The sequence below is a fragment of the Hippoglossus stenolepis genome, chromosome 15 (assembly GCF_022539355.2).
Source record: "Hippoglossus stenolepis isolate QCI-W04-F060 chromosome 15, HSTE1.2, whole genome shotgun sequence".
Lineage (NCBI taxonomy): Eukaryota > Metazoa > Chordata > Actinopteri > Pleuronectiformes > Pleuronectidae > Hippoglossus > Hippoglossus stenolepis.
The window spans coordinates 20,323,480-20,338,280 of NC_061497.1; the positions used below are offsets into that span (position 1 = coordinate 20,323,480).

Sequence of the window (14,801 nt, forward strand, 5' to 3'; positions counted from 1 at the left end):
TAAAGGGGGAAAAAGGTTGCTCTTCATTTATAATTTGATTTAGAGTAAATATTAAAATACAACTGAACATGATTTAATGCCAAGACTGGCATGGACAATGTTTTTTAGTGGAGATGCAAATACAACATTTGATTTGATACTATCCTTATTGTGAAAAGGACAATATCACGTCGGTCGAAGAATCCCTGATTTGTTGTGTCCTGCTCTTCTGAATCCAAACCTGCATCCATTTCATCAGGACCACATTTGCATATTTTTTAATGCATTTTGAAAACAACTGAACTTAACCCCCCCCCCCCAAAAAAACACAGGGCACACGAGTCTACGTCTGAACAAACACGGCAGCACGAAGGTAAACTTCCAACAACTGCTCCTCTGAGGTGGATACGCCGAGCGGCTCGGCTTTCACACGCTATTTTTGCCAAGCAAAGTGTGAATGAGATTATTAACATCAAAGTGTAAAATGTAGAGGAACGCCACTTCATTTTTTGGAGGGTAAATTAGGACCTATTTCTGGCTGTGTGAGTCGCTACGACTTTATAATCCCCCCCCCCCGACAAAAGGCTGCACATCATATTTAAACGATTGCTTTCATGGCTGCCTCATTGTGATTTAACGCACGCCCACAGCGGGATGAGGTTCAAAGTGGCACGAGGCTGCAGAGTCTCATCTGCGGCAGCCACCAGGAGACGGGCCGGGGTGACATTTGCGTTGCTCGGGTGGGCAGGTGGATCAGAGACGCCGCTCGCGTCCTCTCCAATGTCTGGCACACGGAGCAGATGTGTGCAACGCTACTGTACAGGCGGCTCAAGCTGATCTGTTCACCCACCCCCATCCCCATCCCGGCATCAACCTCAGCCCGTACCGCCACAATCACACACTAATGGTGTATTCGCCTGACTTGTAAATAGGGACGACTGCTCTCATCTCGCTGCCTTTCGTTTCAAATATTTATCCGTGCGCCGGTGAGCTAAATCGGCTCTGACAGTGAGACTGTTATTTAAGGTCGCAGACAGGCAGCTGGGTGAGAGCGAGAAAGGAAAAAAAAAGCCTCCATCCCTCTGCCGGTGAAATGGGATTCATTTCCATGTTTTCATATTCTGTCATGGCAGTGTCCCCCCGCTCTGAATAGCCCCATCTATCAGGGCTACCTCTGCTCCCCTGCAACAATGTATTAGTATCCAGGCCTCGCTTCGGCAGAGAGCGAGCGCTGAGAGAATTACTGGTGGACGCAAGGAAAAAAACAACAACAAAGAAAAAAGAACAGAGTGGCTGTAAATAAGCTGCGTCTGACTGAGGCAGAATTCACTCGTTCTGTTGACCTGGATTGATGCTGCTTAGCCAGATCTGCTCAAGTATGTAAAGGGACAGAGATAATTCATTTCTAAAAGAAAACGCACTTGATTTTACATTGTGTTGTACTGTATGTAAGTCATGTTTGACCAGGATCATACTTGTTATGGTACAAGGTTTTAATATTTCAGTTTTTTTTTATGGTCAGCTGTTACCCTGATACACCACAGTGGTATCACACTGTTTAGTAATCTGAGAGAAACAAATTGAAAGTAATTTACAAGAAAAAACTAAATTATGCTCAGTTTCAGATGGATATTTGTGAAAAAAATTCTAATGAAATAAAATTTTAGCTTAACTTTTGTTAAATTATCCACAATTTAGGCCAAAAGATAATAGATGAATGGGAATAGGATTAAAAAATTACACTGATAGATTAAAATAAAACGTTTCCAGTTGATTACTTCTATTAAAACAACTATTTTTGTATTTCACGTTTTCCCTTAACTGATGTCTAAAATTAACTTGAGACATTATCTCACCAAATTTTGACTCATTGACACAGCATTGTCCCTTTTATAATTACTATATGCTAATATTAGAAAGGAAATGACAATGGTTGCCTGTGACAACATTAAGCAGGAGACAGACAGAGCTTTACAACCTGTTAACCTGACCTGACGATCATCTCTGTGCATTACTGTGTGAACTTATGGTGAATTTAGGAGAAATCTACAGACATAAATCAACCAAGTGCAGTGAGATAAACACATAAATGTGTATTTTTCCACATTTTTCCACTATTCTGAAAGAAGCCATGGCCCAAATTCTCAAAATTGCCTAGGTTTGTCTCCCTATAAATAAAAAAACAAGTTATCATTAATTGTCTGTGTGACTAGTTAGATATAGACATCAGTTGGAGATGTGATATTCCTGTGGAGGCCATAAAATGTATAATATTATATGAAAATCACTAAAGCTGTATCTGTGATTAACATGTAAGATACTTTAGAGTAGATGTGCACCATTAAACTGGATTTTTTTATTCCCCTGCAGCTTAACAAATACTAAAAGAAAAGAAAAACATATTTTTATTGAAAGTATCTTGTACCAGTCTTGTCCTTGCTCTCTGAAGCCGGTGATACTGAATATTAACAACCATCTTTAACCACATGTTGATTATGTGGAGGAATTTCAAAAAGTTAACCACACACAAAAAACTGGTTTCAGTGTTAATTTTGAGCTTCAATTTAACCACAAACCACCTGAGAGCATCTGAAATGAAACCCAATCAGGCCTTGATGTGGATGCTCGTCCTTTCAGCTCGGCTCCACTTCGCTAACAAACATCTCACATTCAGCTCGCACTCTAAATAAAGTGGCAGACACAAATGGCGAAGCACATTCACTGCAACTGCTTATTTAAGCATGACCGGCGGAGTTGAGTAATTTCCTGAGCAGAAATGCTGCGGCAGCAACATCGCACTGGTTCACCTGAGACACTGATGTAAAACAGGTTGGAGCGCGGGTGGTGGTGGGCGGGGGGGGATTAATCATTAGCTGGCAAGTACGGTAACTGGTAGTTTTTTTATCAGCTGGGTCTAGATTTTATTGTGGTGGTTGATATTCGTACCTGCACTTGTCCACTTATAATTGTATATATTGAAGTATAATCTTAAAGTTTTCCAGTTCTCGTGTGTAAAACACAAGTCGTTAGATTGATTCTCAGTTACTGGGTGTCTGGACAAGTGGGTGAATCCACGACCTGAGCAGAGTTCGGAGAACAATGTATAAATCATGGCGATGAGCCGTTAGCTGATGCAACATGTCTGCTGCTGCCAGACGTGCTCTGAACTCCAGAATTTCTCCTGAAATTATCCAGAAGGGCTGGACGCAAGAACGCAAATGTCCGTCATTTGCTTTATCCTAGTCCAGATTGGACTTCTTACCCCTTATGTCAAAGAGACAAAGGTGTGTTGAGTTGACTATGAGGCCATGAATCGTTCCTGCAGGGGTTTTTAGGGTAAAAATCATCGCTGACCATCGGGCGGAGCCAGAAAACAGAAGAGGGATTGATCAGATCTGCCCTGGGGAGGTGAAGGGATCCCCCACAACAGGTTGGAGAGGAACATCGAAACTACTTTGCTCTACTTAGTTTGCTACAACCACAATCCAGACCAGGAGGAAGAGGCTGAAAAAGGAAAAGATGGACAACACACAACAATCATCAACTTCCACTGACCTGTGTGTGAGCGGAGGTGACGTTTGAGTGCAGTATGGCTGGGGAAAGTCCGGTTGCACTCGCTGCAAATGTAGCTGCGAACGCCGGCGTGGACTTCCATGTGCTGCTGCAACGCTGGCTGGGTCTGGAAACGCTTCCCGCAGAGCAGGCAGAAGATGGCCATGTCTGACCCTGCGTTGGAAAAGACACATCAGGTGAGTTAGTGGTTGAGAGTTTATACCAAACACTTTATGTTTCGCAGTTTCATGATTCTTTTTTGGGGCCTGTCTCTCATCTCTGACACGTAATAGTTTACTAACCCTGCCTTCATAGACTTAGGTAGAAAAATACTGTATTTATTGGATTAAAGCAACACACAATACTCATGTTTTAGGGCGGGGGAGTGGAAAGATAAAGATCTCCTATGCAATACGTCAATCGAATCTTGGCTCCGGCAAGCAGTGCACATTTTCCTCCAGCAGAGATAAAGAGCACACAGTTGCAAGCACAAAAACACATAGAATCACAAACACAGCAACACACACACACACACACACACACACACACACACACACACACACACACACACTCTCTCTCTCTGACACAGCTGCACGCTCCCTTGAACACACTCCCTTCACACTTTTTCAATTACCAGGCTGGGGAAAACTCTGGGGAAGGACTGAGTGTTTGGAGCTCAGTTTCTATTTCATCAGTCAATAACACATCTTTGGGGCAAAGCTGACACTAATTCAAAAATCTATGAAGAGCAGCCCGCCTCATGTTCATAACCACTGGAGGAGGCGGAGGGCCCACGACAGCCTCCACGCCAGATCAATCACTGTCTCGGCCGCACTACGCCCGCTACGGAACGGGGGGGGATGGAGGGAGGATGCGCCGCTGAAGGATGATGATAGGAGAGATGGAGGAGAGTTTCTGGAGAGCAGGTGAAGACAGGAGATTCTGAATGTTGCAGACGAAGGGGACGTAGAAGCCAAGGGAGCAAAACGAAATCAAATTTCGTCAAATAATTATTGACATATCGTCCCCCTTTGGATTTTTAACTCTGCTTGTTTTATTTTGACAGTGCGTCTGCAGGAGGGTGTGATTTTCAGTACATCCTTGTTGAACACTCGCAGCTGAAAAGCCTGAGAGACTAATCTGTCAGCTCTACAGGTGAGGAGAGTTAAATGCATGGTCCCCAGAGGATGAAACCCAACACCTTTAATGCTTCTGCAGCTGCACCGTTGAGGCAGATTACCGTAACATTAGCTTTTATTGTTGTATTATGCAGTATATTTGGAATACAGCCTATGTGTATACTGTTGCATGTCGAATTTCCCCTTCATGCTTCCCTGAGGATAAACCTTTAGGAATTTAACACCCTGGAGTTTCCTACAGCTCCACCTTCAGGACAGACTTAATATTGTTGGACCCCTTATGTCACATTTGCAAAATCCTTAGTTGTTTGTAATGTTTAAGACTAAATTCTGCTCATTTTCACATTTCTCTAAATTTAAAACTTACAAATAGGTTATATCTACATACATAACATTTTTTATGTCAAAATACGCCTTTGTTTTGAAGGAGCTCCTAAAATACCATATATATATATACATATATATACATACATATACATATATATATATATATATATATATATATATATATATATACATATATATATATACATATATATATATATACATATATATATATATATATATATATATATATATATATACATATATATATATATATATCCTTTTAACAATCTGGGAATGAAAACTGAATCACTTCCTGTTCACCATTGGACTTTCACCAGCAGCACAAGTAAAACATCTTTGGTTTTCCCGAAAAAGGGACATTTAAGTGAAAATGTTTCCATCTGTTGCATCAGTAAATACTTTGGATTGGAACGTGGCACATTGTTCAGGATCTGTGAGCAGGGAGGTTGGTCTGGAACCTTCATGCAACTCCTGCTTTTGCTAGTTGTTGTTCCTGTATTTTATTTTCCTCCTCTCCTCCCCTGCTCTTTGCTTTTATCAATGAAGAGCCTATTGACTGGGGTCGATTGCTTCTGGAATCCCTCTAGGACTCCAGGTACTTAAGTGGCTTTGATTGACAAGCCTGCCTCCTATTCACCCTATTCCCTCTCCACCTCACTCCCTCTTTCCGAGTTCATCGTGTATCTCAGCATTAGCAGAGGACTTCTACCTCCCGGCCGCTTCAAATCGAGCCCATTAAAGACGTTGTTGTTGTTGTTGTTTGGAAAATGAAAAAGTGTAATTGATTTAGAGGCCAAATAAGAGAAAGAGACGGTCGAAGATTGAGAGAAGGACTTTGGTTGAAGGATGGAGAATTAGAGGTGGGGGAGAATAGAAAGGTTTTGGAATGTAAAAGGTGAAGTGACCTCTGACCTCTGACCTCAGGCCAGGGCGAAGGCGTGGACTTAGTGGAAATATGAAACCGACACTCACTCACTCACACACAAAAACACAAAGCTGGCGAACAAAAGGCAGACACACCACATGAACAAAAAAAGATTTTCACTTTGAAGTCAGTTACAGTCGAGTTGACTGCCGTACGATACGTGTCAGAAAGTATGAATCAACTTTAAAAGAAGCCCCGACAGCCACTGCTTTTAAAGGTGTGTTTTCAAAGCAACACATGAGACAGGCGGAGAGAGTAACACACAAACACGCACACAAACTGCAAGAACCAGTGAGAACAAACCGAAAAACTCAAAAATGACGACATCTGAGAAAGACTGAAGAGACGTTATTTTCTTATACAACACATAAAGACCCTGATGTAATGAGGACATAAGACGAACAATAGGCTTGAAAGGTCTTTCAGCTCCTCTCCCATATGTAGAGCTTCATTAACAGCAGGAACAAACCAGCCTCCCACAGCGTCTCACGACTTCTGTCCCATTCATCCTTTAAAAGAAGTGGACGTCCTCCATCTCAAACAAGGGGCTGATATTGACTATACTCGACGTGGAGCGTGGACGGCTTCAGGGACCGGCATGAGAGGGAGATGATGCATAGGAACATGTATGTTTGTATGCAAGAGCAACAGAAGTAAATGAATAGTCGAGCTGAATACGCTGCATGACCGACGACTCCTGAGAGAAATGATATATTGTGAATTTCATGGTGATGGGTGTGAAATGCAAATCCTGGCCTTTGAAACATGCTTTGAATAACCCGACACCTGAGATGTTACATGCATGCCGTCAACGGCGTGTGCGCCCGGCCTACTTTCCGTCCCTACTCGCCCGCAAACCGCACTTTGGTAGTGTACTGCAAACCCTGATTAGTGTTGGACACAATTAAGTGGTGCAAACTATGCAGTCAGTACAGGGAATAATGTGTGTGCTGCAGGAAAGTGAGTAAAAGTGTTGTCGGCTGCTGATAGATGAAGAGAGCGGCGGCGGTGGAGGTAAAAAAAACAAAAACAAAGAGGGAAGGAAAGGTGGGAGGAAAGTAGTTGACCCAGAAGGTCCATTACAGTGTAAAATTGAGTCAGCCCAAAGTGACACCTGAAAAGGAGGAGCTGGAGTGGTGGGGGGTTCTTAGTCTCAGTCCTGTTTGGTTGTTTTGGAATAATTTACCTCCTCCGACCAGCCTCTCGCTCTCTCTCCGTCTCTCGCCATCTATTTATAAAAGGCCTGGGCAGTTTGCGGCGGTCCGTGTGTGTGTGTGGCCGCGGCAGTGCCGGCAGTATCTTAATGGGCCTGGAGTGGCAGGGCTGCTGTTATTTAAGTGGGGGACGGACACAGGCTGGTAATGGAGAGGAATACTCGCCCGATGGGAGGTGACAGTGTCCGGATGGGCTCAGAGCAGAGAAATGGCCCCGAGGCTGGAGGACAGCCACGGAGGTGGAGGCACTTTCTCTGATTCTGAGGTGCAGCGGAGGAACGACGCCGCCGCCCACCGGCTCTAATTCAAGTCTGAGAAAGTCTTAAAAGATCACACTTAATGGCCTCAAACTTAAAGTCTCCATTATATTAGACCCCATTTTTTTTTAATGGCGCTAAGCGATTTGGTCCAGACTTCTCTAGCAGGTCTTCTTGTCGTACATTTCCTTCCTCTCACCGTCTATGAGCGAACACAGACTTTACTAAATGTTTTGTGGATGCAGCATCTCAGAGGCTCCACAGGATCCTGTAATGCTTAACTGTAAATATTCAAAAGATAATGTTTCCGCACGAGCATTACAGTCCCTGCAGTGATCCCTCCTAGAATCCATGCTGAACATTGTGTGTGTGTCTGTGTGTGTGTGTGTTGGACTGTAGCTGAGACAGTTAAACGCGTCCTGACTGTGGCCTGCAATGCAGCGCGCTGAACAGAGGACCTGCCAGAGTTAATGAGGCAGAGAGCAGCGGGACCTCAGCACAAGGTGTTCAATCACAGGCCATTACTGCAGCCCTCAACCTCTGTTACTGCTCGCTCATGTCAATAGCAATCTATAGTTTATGTGTAGAGGGCACGATAGGGACTGAATGGAGGTGTGTGTGTGTGTGTGTGTGTGTGTGTGTGTGTGTGTGTGTGTGTGTGTGTGTGTATCCTAAAAACAGTCTCAGTCTGTTCTGATGAAGCCTGATGAAAAAACTGTAAAAAGTCATAAAAACACGTTATTTTTGGATGTTTTTCGGAGATAATTTCACATCTATTTGTCTAATTGTATGTGATTTCTGTAATTACAGTGTTTTGGCAAAGTTTGGCAGAATAAATGATTCATTCTATGTTGATTCGGATGGTGCGTCACTAAAAGAACAAAAAAACCCTGTCGCTCAGAGAGAGTCCGACTCTTCTCACTTGCATTTCCTGCTTTGCTCGGTTTTCACGGATCATTTGAGGCGTGAAACTCAAATGCAAAAAGTTTTTCAGCTTCCTATGTGGTGGATGAGCGCCGATCAGCCGTGGCAGCAAAATAGCTTCATTTAACGTGCACCGTTTTCGTAGGGGATCATTTAAAGTCTGAAATATTTGTTGTACATAATTGGGACATTTTCAGCCCTTGTGAAGGAATATGAAAGCAAACACATCCAAACTTGATGAGCCCGACGTGTTGGACAGTAGAGACAAGAGACAAGAAATGTCCTGAGGTTCCCACAAACTTTTTAACGACGTCCCAGGTATCCAAGACCCTTCTGGGACCAGTGCTCGAAACTGGGGTGGTGACATTTGTAGGCCTGAAACATTGTCAGGTTGTTGCACCGTGAGGTAATCAGGACAAGGACGTCCGCGTCCACATCATGGAGTCTTTCTTTGTGAAAACACACTGACCACATTTCTTATTTTCTCGCCTTGCACCGTCCTCGCTCGACAAACCGGCAAACTTCAACAATCAGTCACAGCACCATCCATCCAACCACCTGCTCTGCCCAATCCTCGCCTCTGCAAGACGCCGCCGCCGCCACAACCGGACTGACAGTCGCCACGAACACCAGTCACAACAATCCTGCCACTGTCGGCGGAGCGAGGTGTGAGGCGACACAAAGCAGGGGGCGACGTTCCCGGCTGCTCTTTAGCAGCGTCTAGACTGGAAGTGTTTGTTGTTACACTCTCAGCTGCAATCAGGCTTCATCACACATTAGGTCACAGCCGAAATGAAAAGGTCGCCGAGCACCTTTTTACCTCCGTGGAGCGGAACCGGAGGAATGCACCTCGTCAGGGAGAAACAAATAAACGCCTTCTGGGATTTACTGTCGTACGGATGGGAAAAGGTCCTGGATGATATACTGGGGTGCGTCCCTCACACTCGGTCATTACGTTTGGCAGGTCTCTGGCTAACAGGGACCCCCCCCGTGGTCCAACGGTGCTTCCTGTTTCAACATGGCGAGCTAACAGTCCAATAACAAGACAGTTTCTCCCGTCCTAAAAATAAAATACTGCACTGGTTTTTTCTCCTCATGTCACTCTACTCATACTATTTGCACTATTTCTAACGGAAAATAACTGGGTTAAAATAGGTCCTTATATTTATGTACAAATGGTTTTTCTACTTGCTCGTTACTTAAAATGTATATACTACAGTAAAAGGTGTTTATAATGTACATACTCTGCATTTTTATTCAATTTTTTATATTTTGTATTCTCTCGTCTACCTCGTTCTGACCTGCCTGCTGCTCTAACAACTGAACCTCCCCAGCGTGTGTGGATCAATAAAGTTTTATCGCATCTTGTCTTCCTCTGTAAGATCATTACCCTGCAGCAGATGATTTTTAATTCTTGTTCAGGGCATCGAACCTCTCACGTTGAGCACACGGCCTCTGGACTGATCGTACGTTGAGGCCGACTGTGCAGTAAAGGCTCCATGTGGAGGGGGAACCACCGGCACAGATGCAGAAATGAGGAAATAAACGTACTGTTCAAAAGTAGTTTACGTAACGTTCATTGCATCCAAATTACATCACTCACCTCCTGTCACATGCAAACTGGAGCTAATGGTTCAATCTGGGCGAGCAGGCAATCTCAGTTTAAATTAGGGATTAAGTTAGGATTACTTTAATTTCAGATCCGGCCACGAAGTCTGTTCTACAAATTGACGTTTCCGCGGCTGGAGCGGTGGATTTCTCATGTGCACATGAAGATTTCAGTGTTGAAGCTGTTGCAACTGAAGAACTTTACCACCAAACTTCATTTAATCTTTGCTTTTTCACTGTTAATAACAAAAGTCACTTAGTGGTCACAACCTGTACTGAACGCAGAGGGGACATACAGGTTCATGGTTTTATTTCCGAGACAATAAAGGTTGGTAATTAATGTATTAGGTATTAAAATCATGCATAAATAATAAATAAATATATAAATATTTAGTATAGGTACATGGAACTGGGAAAGACAAAATTTATTTGTTTTTTTATTGCTCATTAATCAACAGACAAAATACTGTAAATGAGCCAGAGTTTGAGGTACAGGCTCATTCTCCCATAGCAAATTCTTACAATATTAAATATATAAATATAAATATACTGGTGTAAGTACAATTAAATAAGTCATAAGACATAAGACAAAAAAATATCCTGACAACATTGTATGAATACTCCGATACGATCAATCAAACAGTGACCTGGAAGCTTCAGTGAGCGAGGAATCAGCTCAAAGAACCAACAGCTCCTCACATTATTCATGTGAGGCCAAAACAAGAAATCAGAGGAAAGGCCATCTCTATTATAGGAAACAGAAACAGCACACAGTCAACACCCCCCCCCCCCGCGTTGTGTTTTGTTTCGTCGCCGCCGCCCCGTTCCGTCGGCCAGTGATAATTCACGTCGGGCCCCGCAGCCGCGCTGACATTGTAAGATGAACTGCTCGCAGCTAGATTAATGCCACCAGATGCCAGGCGAGATGCCATATTAATTACCCAGAGATAATGTCAGCGCCACCATATGGCAGCTCAACTGGCCATTTAGTTGACAGGGAGAGGTCTTTATAGCAGAGCGGATTTCCTCATCTGCACAGCGTCGCCATATTTCCTCCCTACTGTAGCAAGTGGAGCACTTCACCACTATTAGCACATGATGACTCAGAGTGTAAAGCTCCGGATCTGTGGGTGTTGGGTTGGACAGTGATGCTGAATGATTTTTCAGTGTTTTTACTTCGAAATGTACTTAAGTGCAAAAAATTACTGTTTTTGATCGAGGCAACGTCGGCGTTAATGGCAAAGACTTGATACGCTCGTTTGTGATTTACCTTGTTTTCATGTCTAACCTTGTGTTTGTGTGTCGTTTGCTTTGATTTAATGATTTGATTTCTTTGCTTGTATTGATGTTGGTTGTCTTTTCTTTTATACATCTCTATATTTTGGCTGTTAATTAATTGTTATTGTCTGCATCATGTATGCAACGTGTTATTTGATTTAAGGCTGCTACCGTCACACCTGACACGAGACCATTAACATGCACTGTCCCTGAAAAATAAACTTAATGAATAAATAAATATCTTTTCTCTTTTTTTTGCGAACACATCAAAAACACACACAAAAAAAAAAGAAAATCCCACTTTGTCATTCTCACCTTATTTGTTTCTGCCACACAGCTCCGTTATTGACTAAAAAATATTATAACACTTTATTAATAGACTTTATTTTAATTGGGCCCCACATACGATCCACTGCTGCTGTAAATACAGTCTCTAGTTTTTCGAAATATGCTCATAACTTATGTGTTTATGGTTTTCTGCATAGGTTTCTGCACCTTTAAATCAAAGGAGATATATTTGTGACCCATTTCTAAAGCGTTACGCCTTCAGTAGAAACAAATAAGCTCCAGGCTCGGTGGCACAGAAAGACACGGGGAGGTCACCGAGTGTTTTTTTGGGGGGGGTTTTGATCTTTTAACGAGTCTTGTTAACAGGAAGAAATTTAAAATATATAACGCCTGTGGAAATACGACTTAAAATGCAATAATTTCTTTCAGTTTAAACTACAGGACGCGTATGTAAACGGAGGGAAGGTTTTCATCCCTGTAACATGCAGCACTTAAAGCCTTTCAGCTCTTAAATACACATCCCACCCACATTCAAGAGCCTTGAAGGAAAATCTCAGAGCCTTCCCCCCCGAACGACTGCAGTGGATATAAATTCTGAAACGTCGGTAGAATTTATTTACCAGCCTGTGTTTATTCTTCTCTTCACCCCCGTGCTGACTGTAAAGATCATAAATGATGCAATTGGAATTAATGTCAACGTGAGAGACAGTGGCAAAGCCCTTTATCATGATTTACAGTTGGAACCCCCCCCCCCCTTCCCTCCTTGTTGTGGACCTGCGGATCGTTTACAAGGACAGACCAATGCTCGCCGTCCAATCCGCCCACCGCCATCTCCTCCTCACCCACCACCACCACCACCACCGGAGCACCCACCTACCCCACTCTCCAATCCCCACAAATCCGATTTAATCAGACAACTTGTGCAGTGTGGCTCGGAGTAAGAAAAAGGATAATTAGTAAACAGAGGAGCTACTCGCCAGGCTTCATTGGCATTCGCACCGGGTTACTGTGTCGCATTTAAAATGCAGTCTGATGAAGTCTACAGAATCAAACCATTTGTTACTCCTATTGAGGAGGCTTCGGGCTACTGGCAATTAAATTGGAATTAGCGCTGGGGAATGAGATACGGCAGATTCATACCAAGGAGAGGAGGGAGGGAGGGGAAGGGAAACAGAGAGAGCGCTCTGTCTGGACCCGGCTCTGCTCTACACTGGGTCAAATCTGGAAGTGATTTGGTTTCCCTTTATTTCTCTTTATTTCCTGCACGACTTCAGTTATCAGTTTATGACTAAAACACTCCGCACAGGCCCTCGGCCGCCAGTACATCTCCTGCAACTGCAGCAACGGACTGATTTATATGAAGAATAAAAGCCGAGCCAAAGAGTAAAAGTGAGAAAAGTGGTGCTTTATCAGGAGAATAAGGTGGATTTGTGAATCCTTAAAATCCGAGCGCTTTAATATGATAATGAGCGAATGTATACGACTCGAAAACAAACGTATGACTGCACTTAAACTCTCGGAGAAAAAAAAAATATAGAGCGAGGAGACAAAAGATGCCATTTGCTCGGCCACAGCTGACTGGGCACAGTGGAGCTCGGCGTGGAGAGAGTGCTGGTCCACTGGTGGAGGGAGGAAGAGAAAGGAGGAAGGGATAGATGGATGGATGGATGGATGGATGGATGGATGGATGGATGGATGGATGGATTGATTGAGGGAAGGAGGGAAGGAGGGTGGAGGGGAGCAGATAAATGAAGTGGAAATGAGAGGGAGCCTCTCCTGTGCTACAGCTGGCCTCCCTAACTCTCAGCCAACCTGGCCATGACAACTGGGTCGCTCTTCCTCTGGCAGTCTGGGGTGTACGAGCGGTAAAGAGCCAGTAGGGGCCACTAAGTAGGACCTGCCTTTATTCTAGCCTCTTTTTTACAGGAGAATAGTTACTTGAAGACGACTGAAATGATTCTGTTCGTCACATTTATCTACTAATAATAATTTCTTAGTGTGAGAAAACAACTCTTGGTGGAATCACAGCGACGTCTTCAGGTGTTTTGTCAGCTTGAGTTTTGCAGAAATCCTGAGTGAAGGTCGCCTGCTCTTCCTCACTTTAACTTCCTGTGGCAACAAACGGACGAATATTACAAAACCCCTTCCCTCATAGTATTATTTATATAAAATCTGCTGTCCTGCCAATAAAGTACCAGAAACAATATTTGAAGCGGAGTCGAGATGTCTTGGTTTTGAGGTCAAGGTTCAGTATGTGAAGCAAACACCAGAAAAAGCAAAGCTTCTTTTGTCTTTTTCTTCAAATTAAAAGTCTTTACTTCCCCTAACAGACTATAAACTGTCATTCTCAAAGTCTGTCGCTCTAGAAACACCTATAGGCTCGGTTCGCCCTCTATTTGTTATTTGGCCCAGACCAAAACCTTTTGGTACAAATACTATGTACTGTTACGACCCTATATGGAGTATTGAAGGTATTAAATGTGTATATGTGTCGTAAACTGTCTTTGTCTCGCTATTTTAATGTCACACAGAGTAAACTCTCTGATATGTTTCCTGTGCACCGATGTCATCAAGACAAATACCTGCACGTTAAATAACGTTAGCAAACAGAGCACGACTGATCCAGCGTTTGAATAAAAACGCTTAATTTACATCGTGACCCCTGTGCAATCGTGCAAAAAAAAAGCTAAGCAAAATGTGCCATTATAAAGAAAAGAAAAAAACAGTAAGTGAGATGATCATCATGGTTAAGTGTGTGTCTGTGCATGTGTGTGTGTGTGTGTGTGAATGCATAAACGCACATATGCACTCAAATGCTTCGTTCTCAAGGTTAAATACAAAGATGTCGTTCAAGCGAAGTCCATTACTGCAGGAAACCAATGAAAATAAATGACAGCATTCAGTGGGAGGTTCGCGTATCCCACGGAGAAATTTGCACAGCTCGCTCATTTGTATACCCACTTCTTTTTCTTTTTTTTGCTCATGAAATGCTCGATTGTGTGTTTACAGATGAAGCACAACATTTGAGCGCGGCCCTATTTTTCTCTTTAGCGGGAAACGGAGACGTTTTCACTCTAGATTTATCAGTTAATCTGTCAGCTGACGTAAATCCCCCGTCACCAAGATTAATGATCTCGAAGGTGAAAAAAGAAAATCCTTTCAGATTTTACTCACAGATTCACTTTGCTGCAACAATAAAAGGTTTTTAATAAAAGCTGCAAGGGAGCTAAATGCAAAATGTAAAGCGTGTACATTGACAAAATGCAAAGGAAAGAAAGAGCGAGTGACG

At 43.1% G+C, this 14,801-nt stretch overlaps 1 protein-coding gene across 2 annotated transcripts in view; it reads right to left on the reverse strand.

Annotated features, from left to right (window-relative positions):
• Positions 1-14,801, reverse strand: part of zbtb16a (zinc finger and BTB domain containing 16a) — a 142,948-nt gene that overhangs the window by 15,222 nt on the left and 112,925 nt on the right. For both annotated transcript variants that reach the window (XM_035178129.2, XM_035178130.2), the window contains exon 5: positions 3,535-3,705. In XM_035178129.2, the coding sequence (XP_035034020.1) occupies positions 3,535-3,705 (171 nt within the window). The remainder of the gene's footprint in view (positions 1-3,534; positions 3,706-14,801) is intronic.